At 38.5% G+C, this 16,392-nt stretch overlaps 1 protein-coding gene across 6 annotated transcripts in view; it reads right to left on the minus strand.

Annotated features, from left to right (window-relative positions):
• The window catches only part of epha3 (eph receptor A3), a 97,398-nt gene that overhangs the window by 20,520 nt on the left and 60,486 nt on the right, over positions 1 to 16,392 (minus strand). For 4 of the 6 annotated variants that reach the window (XM_063499589.1, XM_063499587.1, XM_063499593.1 and 1 more), the window contains exons 5-10: positions 14,466 to 14,825; positions 10,370 to 10,494; positions 5,358 to 5,520; positions 4,580 to 4,685; positions 3,763 to 3,827; positions 2,432 to 2,557 (exon numbers count right to left, since the gene is read on the minus strand). In XM_063499589.1, the coding sequence (XP_063355659.1) occupies positions 2,432 to 2,557; positions 3,763 to 3,827; positions 4,580 to 4,685; positions 5,358 to 5,520; positions 10,370 to 10,494; positions 14,466 to 14,825 (945 nt within the window). The remainder of the gene's footprint in view (positions 1 to 2,431; positions 2,558 to 3,762; positions 3,828 to 4,579; positions 4,686 to 5,357; positions 5,521 to 10,369; positions 10,495 to 14,465; positions 14,826 to 16,392) is intronic. The other 2 variants (XM_063499588.1, XM_063499590.1) reach the window with 1 other exon arrangement.

Here is a 16,392-nt window from a genome sequence, read left to right on the forward strand (position 1 = left end):
GTGTGTGCATGCAATGGGGAGCTATCCAGAAGGTACTGTAAGTTTTGTAGGTATGCTGGCCACTTCAAAGGCAGTCCTGGAGACAGAGTTTTGGCTGGACTGCAGAAGATGAGGGATGTGTGTATATGTGTGTATATATATGTGTGTGTGTACTGAATGTGAGTGGGTGTTTGAACATAACGTACATGCATGCTGAGTGTGCTCAAGAATGGTGATGTCAGAACTAAGATATGCAGATCTCACTCTTCATCCAGTACAATCATATCCCATTGCTGCTCTGGATCAGAGAGCATGGGTCAAATCCTGGACTTGAAGCAATGGCGTCTGGAAGGACTTAAGCCTGAATAATTATAACCTGTCTAAATACCCAGACCATCCCTGTTCTTTCCTTCTCTGCTTTGCACCTCTGGTCCTGAGCAGCGGACAGGCAGGTCAAGCCAAGGCACCTTTTTATGTGGTCACTCAGAGAAAGAAGATCTTCGTCTATTAAAGCTTGATTAGGGACACTCGTTCCTTTCCTGTTATGAGTAGAGCTAGGTATCTCACTTTGATGTTAAAGTCTAACCCATGTAAGCAGAGTGGAGCATGTGTTTCATGTCTTTTAACACACAATCACCGATTGGCAAGAGGATCAAAGTCCCTTTAACGTGTTTAATGAAGACAGATGGAGTTGAGGCAGGAATGGAGAAAGAGAAGGTATGTTGTATATTGTTCAGAGTGCTTATGTGGCTTTATAAAAATCACACAGATGGGTGGCAGGGTGCATTGAAGCTGACGGACAAAAATGTTTACATCATGGCTGGAGCTTTAATGTTCACCTCTGGTGTTCGGTTCACATTTTATGAAGTTAAAATAGATTAGCAAGAGCAGGCCAAAGTCCCCTTTCTTCTCCTCTCATCTCACATTTGGATCTGCAAATTTATGGTTTTCTCATATAAGGTTTCTGGCTTTTATCTGAAAATCGTTCAGGGATTTTCTGTCCATCTTTCTAAAATTAAACTGCTCTGAACTACTAAGTTGCTTTTCAAAAGTAATCACCCTGTCAACTTGTCATTTTATTTATATTGTCCAGAACATGTTCTCAAAGTTGCACTCTCCCTTCTTTGTGTTACTATGGAAGAACACTAAAATAAATACACTTTGAATCAGCTATGCACTGTACACATTAAAAATGTATAGTACAGTATAGACTTTTCTGCTGTAAATCGACTATGGGTTAAGGTATTACTCAGCTAATACTGGTTTAGAATGATGATAAATTGGAGCTACTCTTCATCTATTTGCATTTTCGATAGATCATGTTTCACTGCTGTTTCACTTTTCATGCCTCAAACATCAAATTGAATGTATTTAATAATATTTAATGAAGTATGGACATTAGTTTGTGTGCATTTCTTGCAAATGGTCATGCAGATTTGAAGAAGTTAATGCTTGTGTAAAATCAAAATGACAGCCACAATGAACTGTGCACAAACGTGTACCACATTTTTTATTATATTAAAAGAGAACAGCTGATTTTGCTTCTTATATGTGGTTTTAATATATAAACAGTTATCTCCTATGTATCATTGCAGCCCTGTGAAATTCATTGTGCTTTGTGTCTGCTATGTATGAAAAATATATTGTGGTTAGCACTGCAGAGTGTGAGTCCAGTGTATACTCAGGTAATAGACTCTCAGGCTGTCCTGACAGTTTTACAGTGTGAAGGGCTGGTGGGACTCTGGAGACCAGTCTGCTGTTATGTGCTGTGTGCTTTAGTCTCCATCTATTCTGACTGCACTCGACATGAATCATAATGCATTACCCTCCCGTCTGCACTCCTGCTCAAGTTATCAGGGAGTACATGAGTGGAGAGGAAAAGAGGAGACAAGGCTTCAATTACTATTGCAATTACTGTACATCGGGAGTTACGAACTGGAGCATAAGCTACGGAAAATGGAAAGAAAAAATAAAGGAAGGAAAGAAAGGGTTAAAGGAGACATGAACCAACTGAAGGTTTTCTCATTTCACCACCTTTCCCTCCATCCTAGGTGAGGGCTGGAAAGAAGAGATGTCAAGCTGGGGCATAGAATGCTTTCTCATTCCCAGCTGTGCAGCATGACGCATAGATAACTAGCTCACTGCTATGAAAATATAGATGTATAGGAGCTCTGTATATACTCCATTTTTCCTTAAAGTGGTTGTGCACTTGGTTTGTCTTTGTCATTTAAATAGAGCATGAAAGAGTGCAAAAGTAAAAGGAAGTAACTGTGATACGTAAGTGGGAAAAACTTTTTTGATTTCCTTTTTTTTATATCCCACCAAGCTCATTTTTGATAATTGTTTTGAAAATGTTAGAATTGACATGAATTTTTTGCAATGTTGCCAAACCTATATGGAATCTATATAAGCAGCAGCATCTGGCCATACATTTTCCTTTGCCTATTCTCACCTGCTCCCACCACTTTATCTATGGCAATGCAGGAGGCATCCAGTTCCTTGGCAAATTCGTGCACAGCCTGGCTCGGGTCCTCATATGTGTGGGGGTCCACATAGGTTCTGATCCCTGGCAGACGCACTGCAGCAGCACAGGAAAGTTGCATTAGTTACCAACTAGTTAAAAACTCCAAAATAGCACAGCTTACAGTAAAATTGCACTTTCAGAGGAGTCTAGGAAACACACAGGGTGGCAAAAAGATCCAACTAACCCTGCACAATGAAACCAAAACCATGAAGACAATATAGTCCTGAGTATTTCAATGATTGAATTTTAGGGAAGAATTTCCCTCAAGGAGCAGGCAAGGCTGAGATTTTCTCACTTAATATATTATGCATTAAAGCAACAGTCACTTATCAAATGGATATGAAGACACTTTTAGCTGTTTTAATGGAAAGAGGGTTTTTTTTTGTTTTTTTGTTTTTACAATTCCCTCTTTTCTCTTTCCCCAGAGAGTCTCTCCTATTGAGATTTGATGGAGGAACAATAACACAAAGAGGAATTATACCCTTCATAACACATCAAGTTTAAGAAACACTATGTTTCAGAGATATGTTTTATTTTATGATAAACTTGAAAACAAAGGGAAGATATGTAACACAGCTGTATTTTAGTAGTCCCTGTGTGTTAAAATTTATGCTCTGGGTTTGACCCATCCAAAACTACTCATGAAGCAGTGGGCAGATGCTCTTCAGTACCTGAGGAATTCTAGAGGCCTAGGTCAAATTTAAAGGTAGGACTATTTCAAATAAATAACACCTCGTAAAGACAGAAAGAGAGAAGAAACAAGGAATAAAGGGATGAGGAAGTAGCATGAAAAGAAATTTAAATTACTATTTATTTAGTACTGACTCTAATAGTAGAAATAATATCAAGAAACTTTTTTATTTGGAAAGTAGAAACTAAAGTGCAGATTTAGCCACTTCATTTGGCTGGTTTGGAAAACAGTGTTATTTTGTTCTCCTTTTAAATGAAGCCTCAAGTACTCGTTTCTAAATGGGCTAAAAAACATGGTCATAACATGGTCTTGTTTGATTATTGTCTTCTCGTATGAAAAAACAAAGATATATCTAAACTTAAAGGGGAAATCCACTTCAAGCTTTGACATATCTACTCTAAAACAACCGCTATTGGTCAAAAGGTTCTCAGAAGGACATGCATATTCAAATAACATCCCTCAAATTATCTGTTATGTAACTAGCTAGTTCTATCTGTATTCAGTGACTAGTAAAGTACGGCAAGGAGAGACAGAGCCAATTCTCAGATAAACAAAGTCCAGTACTTACAGTGTCCATTGCCAAAATGCAGTCTTTTTTCATCAGGATGTTTGGATTTGCTCCGGCAACAAAACCTGCCAATGCAAACAGAGAAAGACCAGAAGTAGTGCCACATCTCCAATAAAAATTCGCCCACAAGCCCAGCCCAAACGCTACCAAGATCCATGTGTGCATACTTATGTCTGTGTGTATATACTTCTGGCTCTTATAACCCAAAAGAGTATCAGTAAGTCTTATAATGTGATGTGGATTTATACTCTTTCCGAAACCTGCTGACCACCAACTTCAGCCGCGCTCACATTGGCATTCAAACACCCGTGTTGTGCATGAACGCACTGAAAAGATTCCATTTATTGAAGATGCTCATGTTTTTTGATTGAGTGGCAACTAAGCCAAGAGCAACTTCAACTGAAGTGTGTATAGATCTGGACTTTAAAGGACCATACAGGCTATCAGAATGTGTACTTCTTGAGAAAGCTGACGAAGCTGTTCTAAAAAGAACTTCTTTGAACAAATTTAGAACACGTTCTCAAATATTTAATGAATAATGATAGCATCACAATTACAAGGAATCATCAACAAGGTTAAAACACCTTGTAAACCACAGCGGTAAAAGTTCCTTTGGTTATTAATTGGTGTTTTTTAATTTGCCCTCTTTTATGGCACATTATTTAAGTTGTTTCTTCTAAGATTTTGAAAGTACATTTTTGAAAAGTGCACACAGAATCAACTGATCACATAGTGCTGAAAGGAGAGAGTACAGATGGCGTGACTAAAGGAGACAATGCTCAAGGCGAGAATCCAGGCAAGTGATTGGTGGACAGACCTGTTAATAAGGACGTAGAGAAGCACAGTGAGCAGGATGATGGCTACGGCAGAAGAAATGGCAATCAAAACAACCTGGCTGCTTTCACTTGAGATAGAGAAGGCTGCTGAAAGACAGAAAGAAACAACTAATAAGCAGTGCTAACTTTGTTTTGTTAACATTACAGCACATCACAACACAAACTTCAATTACCTGCTAGTCCTATTCCAACGTACTGCATGCACATCAAGAATAAATATACCTTTGATTCAATAAGATATTCTATTTAGTTCCCACAAGAGCAGATAAAGGTGATTCAGCTCACTCTAGAGACACTTACACATATATGGCAGCAAAATTGATATAAACAATAATGTGCTTTCACAGCTTTTATCCCATGGAACAGTAACAGCTAAATGAAACAACTTAGGCGTGTAACAGAGACAAAGTAAAGCAAAAATCTTGGGCAGTATTTTCACATTTTCTCCAAAGCACTTGCATGTTTGCTACAATAAAAAATGTGATGGTTGAATTCACTTCTGAAATTCTGCCAAAGTTACTGCATGAATATCTAAATTTCACCAACAGCAAGAAAGGAAAGAAAATTGTTCTTGTCAGCGAACATGTTTGAAACAGCTGCTACACAACTGGACATAAAGTCTCCTAACAAAAAAAATTAACATGCACACATCCTGCCAGAGAGGTTTCATAACCCCACAATTCAAAATAAAAAATTGTATGTAAAAGGCTAATGGACTATCATATAATTTAATTTCATTTTAACCTCTACTGAGCTTACAGTCAGGGCTGGTCTCGAACTGGAAAGTGGGGCTGCTGGCTCCATATCCTGCTGCGGTACGGGCTCTGATTTGAAGCAAGTAGGCAGTGTTGGGCTTCAAACCATTCAGGGTCACATTACAACCTCGAGCACGGAGGATTGTGTAGCTGGTCTCCTGCTCCTCCTGTAGAAAAAAGAGAACAAAGAAACAGGATGACAGATGAGAAATCAAATCATTTTGAGGAATTAAATATTCATTTAACATACTGATTTAATACTATGTAATTTATAAATGCAGTAGTGTGAACTAATAATGAATACAATGTATATATATATATATAAAGTTTTCCATAGTATATCATGTATCTCTGTTTTTGTACTGATGCAAATGCGTAAACATCCCAGACAGTTTGATAGCATTCTTGCAAATCTGATAAATTATGCCCTTTACGTTTTATGACTTCTCTCCTACTGATCTCCACTGATAAAACAACAAGAGGATTTACACACCAGGTCTGTATTCAGCAGATTGTTTCCAGATGTGGAAGGAAAAGAAAAAAGAGAGAAAAAAAACAAACAGAAAGAAAAGAGAGGGCAAAGAAAAAGTGGGAAGGTAGAAAGTAGCACTCTATGAAATTAATTAACACTGAGTACATCTTACAGAGGTACAAAACAAGATCTCATTGTATAACAGAATACACACGCACACGGTTCTGTATTTTATAGCCTTCAACTGTCCTGGGTAAAATTTGCTAGACTTGTCCATGCCCACAGAGGACTGCAGGCACATTATTGCTGACCCAGTTCTGGTATAAAACAAACTTTGGATTAAGAGGAAAACCGCACAAGGCCACTTGTTAATATTAATGACAACCTATTAGGGATGACTTCAGCAATCCTAAAAATGAGCTACATGTTTTGCAATGTACCCAATGTTATAAAATTCCTGACACTGTCATATTCTCTTTTTTCAAAGACCCTGGCATGTAAAAATTCAGTCCCCAAAAGAAACTTAATGCTTATTAATGGACTAGATCAGAGTTTTATGGTGCACAAAGCTTTTTAAAACGGGCATGTGTGTGAGGCAGTAACTGATACACCAGACCTGCACTGGAACAACGCTTCATCACGGCTATAAATCTCTTACAGCTTGTCATTGTTCAGGACAGCATGTCATCCCCTGAAAATCATACACAGGTGTGGCACAAGTATCTTTGTGTGTGTGTGTGTGTGTGTGTATATATATATACATACATACATATATATATATATATATATATATATATATATATATATGTATATATATATATATATATATATATATATATATATATATATATATATATATATATATAGATAGATAGATAGATACATATATGTGTGTGTGTGTATGTGTATGTATGTGTGAGTGTGTATGTGTGTGACTGTGGACTTTCTGTTCTCTGCATGAGCCTCCATGTACTTTTTTGTGTGTTGGACACCAGAATGCTGTAAGGATTTAATATGGTCTCAGTGCTGAATTATGCTTTGATAACATAAACAAAGCTGCAGTAAATTATAACTTAAAACACACACACACAAGACACAGAGGCAAAAACATACAGATCCTAAAATGGGTGATGTACAGCAGAAGTCTTGTGAATTGTTTTAGTAAAAATCCCTTTTGTCTAAGACTAAATAAACAGCCTAAATTAATTTGGACCTGGAGTTCTCTCTCGGCTCTTTAGATTATAGTGATAAAACACGCAAAAATAATTAGCAAAGTGTATTCGCACAAATTCGATTTCCACAAAGTGCACTAGGAACCGTCTTATCGGTCTGCCCTTTAGCTTGTTTAACGGACACGGAGAGCATGGAGCTACCATGGGATTTCCAAAAGATGAAACACCTCTCTTCTTCTGGGAAGCCTTCTAGTTGGGAATTCCCAAGATTATTACGAAACCTCCCCATTCCCAAATATGGGACATAAAATGTGCAGCCCTTCCAATTCAGACATTCTGACCCATCAGTTTTACAAGTGTGCTAGCGAGAGCAAAGTGAGCAAAGCCAGAGGTAGAAAACTGGTTAGCTGTGGTTCATTTAATTATAATGAGTTGGCTTGTTTGTCTGGTATAACCCTTCCCAGGTAGTATTCATTTTAGATTTAAGCTCCTCAATGTATAGTGATTTATTGAGGTCTCTCTTTAATGTTTTTTTTTTTTAACTTTTCAGAACAGTTCTATGTTGACACAATATTTGCGATATTTTTTACAGCTCTGTTTTTTTTATTTTGTTTGTTTTTTTAGGTTTGGTTGCTGTAGCACAGTAACCTCAACTTTTGGGATTAAAAAAAAGTATCTCTCTTTTTATTATTATTCCTGCCATTCTGCAATAAAACACTTTTTTGTATCCAGTGCTTTTTTTTTTCACTTATGCTATATAAAATTTCACATCTCTTGAATACTGGATATCAAAGGAATATGATTATTTTTAAACAAGCAGCTAACACTTTACTTAGTGCCTTAGTTTCACATGGTTTCATCTAGAACTGAAGTGACGTGGTCTATTAAGTTTACACAGATGTCTGGAAAATACACATTTTTATCAGTTAGCAGAAAATATGCTGCAATTTGGTGCATTAGGAAGGCCAATAATCACAGGATTTAGAGCGGTAGCCCACAATATGAGATGAAATGACTTGTGACAAATAACATTTTTGTTTTGCCTCACATTAACATCCCAGTAGAGAACTCCTGTTTATCCAAATTTTACCAGTGAAATATGTTATGGTCCAAAATTAAACTATGAAGTGTTTATATAAAACAGTATTTGATTTTATCACCCAACAAAAACAACAAGGCTGTAATTTTATAACTTTCCTTTTTGGTTTCAGTGGGTTCAGCCCCCCCAAATATGTTGGTCCACTGAGGATTGATTACTCTATGCACTATATGCTAGGCATATTTTGGTATGACTGCAGTTTCTACAGTGACAGATGCTAGGCTGGAGTCACTGGTAAATTTCTACTGGATTACTGGATTCTTCTCACTGCAAATGTCTGTTTTAAACTTGTTTAAATCCAGACAGGAAACCACAGCAAAAGAAAAAAAAATCTGGCTGTTGATGTAAACCTGAACATCACTTTCTTGGTAAAAGCTCTCTCTTTTAATCTCTTTAATCTTAGTCTGTTTTTGTGTTCTGTTTCACCATCCTGTTTATGTCTATATGCAATTATATCTGTGTGTCTGTGCATGTGTCTCTAAAAGCCTCTTTCTGTCTCATAAGTGAGTCATGGTGTGGTCTTGGTGTGGGGAATTCGTGTTCCAGTGTTTCTCCTTCTGTGGCCTTTATCCTTGGCATGCTAGTTGCCCTCAGTGTCCCTGTGCCTACAACAAGAAGAGGCCTCTGTCTGGCATTCGTCTTGGGATCTACCATGGTTCTCCAAGTTTGCTCTTCTGCGTGGAAGAGCCTTTTGTCAGGGGTTTAAAATCCCTGGGTATGTATGTCTAGTGAGGAGAATCCTATGGGAACTTGCTTTGTGGGTATGCGTGTTTGTGTCTCCAGCACTTCCTGAAAGATAATGCGGTTACCAAGCAAAATACCCAGAAGGCTTTATTACAAAATGCTTTACTTTAGCTCCACCCTCATATTTTTCCTGTCCTTTTTGAACGAGCGTGCATTGGTGATAAGTGAGCATGTGTGTGCAATTGGAAAACCACAGCTGAGAATAAGACCTGCAGTGAGCTCTGACCCAGCATCACTCATTAACTTTTCCTCTCACTGTTTTCCGGCCTTGTTTTAACATCTTAGGTAGGGATGGCTGAGCAGAGACCAGAGTTTAGAGAGGAAACAGCTTCTGTCAGCCTACTAATCAAGAGATTAGGGGCCACTGTTGGCATTCAAGCAAACTGATCTGGGGCACACACGCACACATATACACACACAAACACACAGACACACACACTGAATCTGCCAGAGTGATTAAACTTGCATCCACGGCTAATTTCACCATCAAATGTCAGCCATAGCCCAGCATTGGTGCTGAAAGCCAGTGTAATTCGTTCTGCACTAATTTCCCTCACAGAAGAATGAGGGACCCCACAGATGCATTTACTGTCTGCCATAAAACTTGTCTCCATTAAGGAGTGGACTAGAGAGGAGGACAGCATGAGAGATGGAAGGATAGATAGAAAGAGGAGATGAGAAGCAAAAAGAAAGGAAGACAAGCAAGAATGTAAAAATTGTCACATGAAAAAGAAAACTTGGTGGAAAGGGAGGTCTTCTGATGAAGAGATTTCTTTTATTGTAAAAATAAAACATTATGCACAACATAACAACAACTACATTTTCATTTCATTTCAATTTATATTAACTTAAATTGTACCTGAAAACCCAAAACTCCAAATATTTAGTACATATTTTTTTTTTTGGAATAGTGCGCGTATGAAAACACACAGGAAATAGCATCAACTTAGCAATTAGCTTAGGTTAGCACAAATATTAGAAAAAGGGTCAAAGAAAATCAGCACTACAACTTGCATTAGTTTGAATAACATTTACAAAGACTATAAGGGTTAGAGTTGAGTTAAATTTTATTATTTTCACAGAAATTCAGTCTACTAGGCCAGAGAATAAGTCCTGCATGTGCTTCCAAATGTTAGAGAAAGACTGATGGATATACTACATGGGCCTAAAAAGGTGGAAATGTAAGTAAACCTTTTCAGTCTATACCCCTGGTGAGAAATATTTTCAGGAAATTCAAGTGACCAGTTTTCGGGGTATTTATTTCTCTTTGATGCCTAAATTGGAGACACAGCTGGATTGAAATAATAAAATACTAGAATCTATTCACAAGCAGCTCACGAATTACCATGCCATATGCTTTTATCTTCTGAATTTAGCATCATTCTTCTTTAGAGAATGCTTACAATCTTCCCATCTTAGGTGTACTCCCCCAAATGAGTTAGGGTTAGATATTTTTCTCTTAGAGAGGCACATTTTATGATGCAAATGCACACAAGGAAAACTTTAACAGTGATATATGCTGTACCAACCTTTTCGTAGTATTTGATCTCATAGTCAAGGATGATACCGTTGGGTCTTTCTGGCTCCTGCCAGGACAGGGAGACACTGCTTCGAGTTGTCTTCTCCTTTTTGATCACTGCTACTGGAGAGGGAGCTGGGCAGGAGACATAGACAGTCAGAGAGTGAGTTCCGTTAGTGTAAGGTTCAGTGGAAGTTCAGTCCACAGTGTTGAATCCTGGCAATTGTCTATAGTTCCTGTTAGCCTAATTCAGTTTGCTGCTTGGTGGGGTGGCGTTCTAAGGCAAAGGCCCAGGGTGGTGAGTGGAACAAGACCGTGTGAAGTAATGTACAAGAAACTGCACTGGATCAACATATCGGAAATTTCTACTGGTTTTAAATTTATCAAAATGTGTATCGATATTTGTCATTTTAAGTAAAGATTAGGACCAGTAAGATTTACATGTTTACCAAAAACAAGCAAAAGCACGATAATTTCTGCTATTTCTGATCGGAGTATAGTAGTTTGTCCTCCATCACTTATATTTAAAACACTATAAACAATTTCCTCTCTGCTGTCCTCATCCATTTTGGTTAGTCGCTTTCTCTCTCGCCAATCTTCCTCGCCAATCCTTCGCCCATGCACCGCTTTGCCTCAGGGAGTTCACATGGTCCCAATCTAGTAATTCAGCACATCTCTCCTTCTATCAAGACTCGCACCCCTCTCTCGTTCTGTGTCTCTCTCTTCACTCCCTTTCTCATTTCCCTTTTTTACTGCTCTCTAATTGCCAGGCAGCTCCAGGGCCAGCTCGGCATCTGAGGCATCGACTTTTAATTTTATTAGACCACAGGAAAAAACATGTTTGTCTTTGAAATGTTCAAGCCTTTCTTGATTGTGATTATATGGCTGCAGAATGCGTCTGAGTGTGTGTGTACATTTACTCGTGTGTATTTCCACGGGAAGTTATTTTTTCTCCTGTAATGAATCCAGATGGGGAGAATCTGTTTCTATACCCCCTGCTCCTCCTCTTCTCCTCTCCCTCTGGTTCTGATAGTGGGGTGAGGCTGTGCTTTTTATTGGCTCTGTGGTTTATGGTGGTAATGATTTACTGTGTCTGGGTCGCTTAGAGGCAGCTTCAAGTTCCTCTACTCCTCTGTTTCCTTTGCCTTGCTTCCCTTTCTATCTTCCTCGGCATGTCTACTGCTAAGCACTTAATTTGCTGTCACTCTGTTTTTTGTCTGAGGCATAACTGATACAGTATACCAGGCCTGTACTGGTGTTAAAAACTGTCCTTCTTTGTCATTCACTTGTAATTTGAGGGCCATGCTGCAGATGTTGAACCAGTGACCTCTACAACACTGGCACACAGTTAGAAGTAATTATTATCGGAAATTAAATTAAACAAGATGCTATTCAATGGCAAAAATCATTGCCCAAATGAGAGAAAATATACAACTTTGCCTTTACTTTCTCATTATTTAAAGGCCATCATCACCAACCATATTATCATATCACTAGAGATATGCAACTAGAGATTACTCTGCATCTGAATCACAGTTACTCTGTTCTTAGCATAGTTATGAAATAAGTGGAGGGCAAAGGAGGCGAGAGGAGGAGAACTGTCTGACAGCACCTTGACAGCACAACCAGGACACACTGCTCCTTCCAGGGAAACACTTAATCCAGCTTTTAACAGCTTTGGCATCTATACGTGTGTGCTGGTGTGTAAGTATGTGTGTTTATTCGAGGGAAAGTATATAGACGGGTGGGGCAAGTGCACTGACATACTTAATCCTTGTAAACTCTGAGGGCTGATGGAGAGTGTGCAGCTGCAGGCTGAGATATTTGTTAAAGAGAGAGGGGATTGTAAGTGTGTATAGCCGGGACAGAGGGTATAGTACTGAGGTGTGTATGTTGTCCTTCTCGGTGTGTAAATCTGCTTGCATCTATGTGAGCACACTGATAAATGGTAAGTAAAGATGAGTTTCATTTCATCTGATTATCACTTAGGCACTAAGATGGCTTTTGATATTCTGTGCACACACAGACCTCTTAGTGTTGATAAGCCCTCTTCAAATCTAATATATATTCAGATTGCAGAGAGAATCCCACTAACTAACCACACACTTACATTATAATGCTTACTAAAAATGTGCTTATTTTTTATCTTTTTATCCAAATTTGTATTTTTAATTTTGCTTTAATCTGAACTTTCGATGCATGTGCACTTAAACATACGAGCACCCAGAAAGACACTTAAAATCTACATTTAACGCTTATCCCTATTTTGTCACTTAAAAGGCACACACACAGCAGACTCTTTATATGGTATGTGATTTATATATACCAAAGCTCCTGCGTTTGTATTTGTGTGTCTAGTTTAAAAGTTTCCATAAGTACACTGTTTACTCTATGCAGTGCCTCTTTTGAGTCTCCCTCCTGGAACTCTCTGAAGCTTAAACTACATGCTGTAGTACATGCATGTTTTCTATCACAAGAAAATCAGCCTGTCACCAAGTCAGCCCAACACGACATTTCACAAAGACTGCTGCAAGTAGCAAGATCTGAATCAGTTATCCAATACAATCCAACCCTCATGGTATTTCCCGTTGAGCGTACCCACAGGTGTGAGGCTGTTTTTACAATTTTGGATCTGTTGTTATAATATTTAACATTTTACATTACTTGATTTTCATTTTTCTCCACACAGCTTTCCTGATTTACAGGCATGTGAATTCCAAGGGGACTACATTACTGATACTGATACTAAGAATAATCAGTACACCCTGTAACATATGAGAGAAAGCGTCTCTTTCATTCATAAAGCAGAGGCACCAAGACTCGATATTTGCATATAACTTTTAAAACAAGCAAAAGGCTTGAAGTACTAAAGGTTTCATTGCATTTTGCTTGAAGGCATCTCTACTCTGACTCTGTTTAAATTCATAGCTCTTGCCATCTGCCTATCATCATCGATGTGATGGAGTCTGACCTTGCTGTATGACAGCTTATGAGAGAAATTCACATCTGTTTGGTCTGTAAAAAAAAAAAAAAACCACCCTTCCAGGTGCTAAATCAACCTTCAAGGTTTAGAAGAAGAGCCATACAGAAAAATAGAGGAACACATTAGAAAACTGGGTGTGGGGTTGGTTTGGGACATGACAGGTAGAAGTAAGGAGGTCGGTAGGGTGGTGGGGGGGATGTAGGGAACCACACTGCTTGAGAAAAAAAATGCTGAGCTTCCAAACACAAAGGCAAAATGTGTAGGGGAACACTGAAGGAATGGCAAAAAGAAGAAAATAAGCTGATGAACTAGACTGGGACCTTTGCGCATTCCTTGCTAGAGTCATGGATTTCTGAGGTTTGGCACTTTCTGCTGCAGCTAGATTTATTTTACCCTTGGAATTTCACGGCACTGCTTTCCTTTGCCGTCTTTTTCTTGTAAGAACTGGATGTGTGGAGAGATATTTGTATAAAAAGATTGATGGGAGTTTTAGGAGCCCATCCTCACGTTAAGAGAGTATGTTAAAAGGAGGAGTTATATTTTGGAAAAGGAGGAGGACATTCGATCCTGGTCGTTAAACAAGAGAATAGCGGCCTGGGATCGCCTTGTAAATGTCCAGGGTTGATGGTTGTAGTACATATGTTTGAGGTATATAAACCATAGGCTAGGGTATTATGTTATGAGAATATTCAGAAGCACAGGGGGAGGAGGGGGAGAAGCTCGTGTATGTTATCAACATGGTAGCTATTTTTTTAATTTACACACAGTACTTGTTATTACATATATAATACACTTGTATTAAATGCACTTTTCTTCATGCATGAATCAGCCACTCCATAGTTCCCAGTCCTCAGACCAGCTAAAAATAGAGATAAGCAAAATCTTGCAACCAGCAGGAGATGACCAACCTCCTTAACCTAAGATCTGCCAGAGGCTATTTTTTCTTTGTCGTTGGAGAATGGGCCTATGTTTTTACATCAGTGATCTATCTTTTTTTATTGATTATATGCAGACAACTTTCAATCAATATCCAAAATGATTCAAAATGATTGCTGTGATTGTGTATAGTCAATCATCTCAGCTCATATCTTTAGCTAGCCACCCATACATCATGACATCTCACCAGCTTGGTTGGTGGTGATGGTGACGGCAGCGTACTGTCTCATCTTTGGCGCCAGCGATGACACACCGTTCTGTGCTTCAATCTCAAATGTGTAGTTAGTGTGGGCTAACAAGTCGCCAACTGTCACTGTGGTGTTGTGCAGTCCCATGGCTCTTGGCAGAAAGCGAACATTGCTCCGGCAAGGTTCACAGCGCTGGGTCCCACTGCTGCTGCCATTAGCAGCAACAGCACGGCAACGTTTGCAGAGGACAGTGAAGGTGATATCCCTGCGCCCTCCGGTGTCCTCAGGCCAGCTCCATTCCAGGATAACAGAAGTCTCATTGATGGAAGAGATTACGTTCCGGGGAGCTGAAGGAGGTCCTGGTAGACAGAAGGAGATGAGGTGAGATCGAGAGGGAGGTCACTGGATTTACAGAAGGAGAGAATGCTTATTAGTATAAAAAACAAACAAAAAAAAGATTAGTATAGTATAAAAAGGCAGATTGAAAGGAAAGAACACAAAGAAAGGAAAAGTGCAGCAGCATAACAGATGAAAAGCAATATTAACATCAGTCAGTAGACTGGCATTAAATTGAATTACATTTAACAGCAAAGTCATATGCTAAGTATAGTACACAGAACATGTAACATGAACTTTAAATCCAACTATATGGTCATTTTACTTCTTTGCTGTTATGTCTTTCTCTTTGAGAATTGGAGCAGGGTTGTGAAAAATCACCCATTTATAGCTGGATTTGGTGTTTATTCTTCCTTAAATTTCCCAAAGTTTTTCCTTTTTCTTTCATAAGGAAGACAATTCACAAAAAGGCAAAAAGACAAAAATATATATATTTCACAATGCATTATTTGCCTACTTGGACAGCTTCATGGAAGAAAATTCTTACTATGAGTGCTATACAATAAATGAGTTGTCGTAATACTAGGGTTATGTTCATATAAATCAGTGAATCTACTACAGTATGTATGTGTTTACATCTCACTTTCAAATTCCGTAAGAAATAAGAGGAGTATGGCACAGTCGGAGCAAGTGAGTCTGACTCACTCAGACTAACATAAAATCTGTCTTATTACAAACAGATTTCCAGATACTCATATGAAAAACTATGACTAATTACATGGGGGACATAGCAAAACTGCCAAATAGCTCAGTGGGGGAAACTGAGAGGGCAGAGGAAGGAAAAAAAAAGATTCAAATGGGCTTACTGGATTGTGTCTTGAGATAAAACGCTTTGTTTAGTTTGTTTTGCTGAATTTACTTCACTCCCAAACTATGCGCAGCGGCTGTCTCAGTTATCTGCATCGCAGATATTTATGTGCTTGAGCCAGAGAAATCAAAAGAAAAATACACACACGATTTGACTGCAAAGAAGTTCTGATAACTTGGATATCTGCAAGTCTCATAAATCTAACTTTGAAAGACATGTCAAATTACATGTCAAGTTACAAAAAAAAACATTGTTCTGGCTCCTTATGAGTCGCCCCTCATGTTATGTAATCTTATATAAGTTCACGCAGTGTTTATTTGTTTCTGGCACACTGTTCATTTTATTTTGACATCCTCCCGGAAGTGCTACTTCTCATTACTTCCTGTCTAACGGGAGAAGGACGGTTTGCTACTCCTGTGCCTGCCTATGCTGCCTCTTAAGCCAGCACAGTCTGTAAGTTGGCAGTAATGTTGTGTTTTACGAGTGAATGTTTAGCACTAACTGCCGTGAGTTGTTTGTGATATTTTGACAGAGTAAGTTCACTCAATGATGTTATTTATTAGTCATTAGCCTAGACGCTAATTAGCGCTAGCTAACCGCTAACGTTAGCTTGTTAGCTTGTTTCGTTCTGCTTTGCTTTGCATAGTAACAGATCTTAGCATCTTCCAATTGTAAGAGTGTTTGCTTATGTCAGCTCACACGTGATATTTTGTGTTTGTTTA

This window comes from Pelmatolapia mariae, linkage group LG16_19 (genome assembly GCF_036321145.2).
Source record: "Pelmatolapia mariae isolate MD_Pm_ZW linkage group LG16_19, Pm_UMD_F_2, whole genome shotgun sequence".
NCBI classification, from domain to species: domain Eukaryota; kingdom Metazoa; phylum Chordata; class Actinopteri; order Cichliformes; family Cichlidae; genus Pelmatolapia; species Pelmatolapia mariae.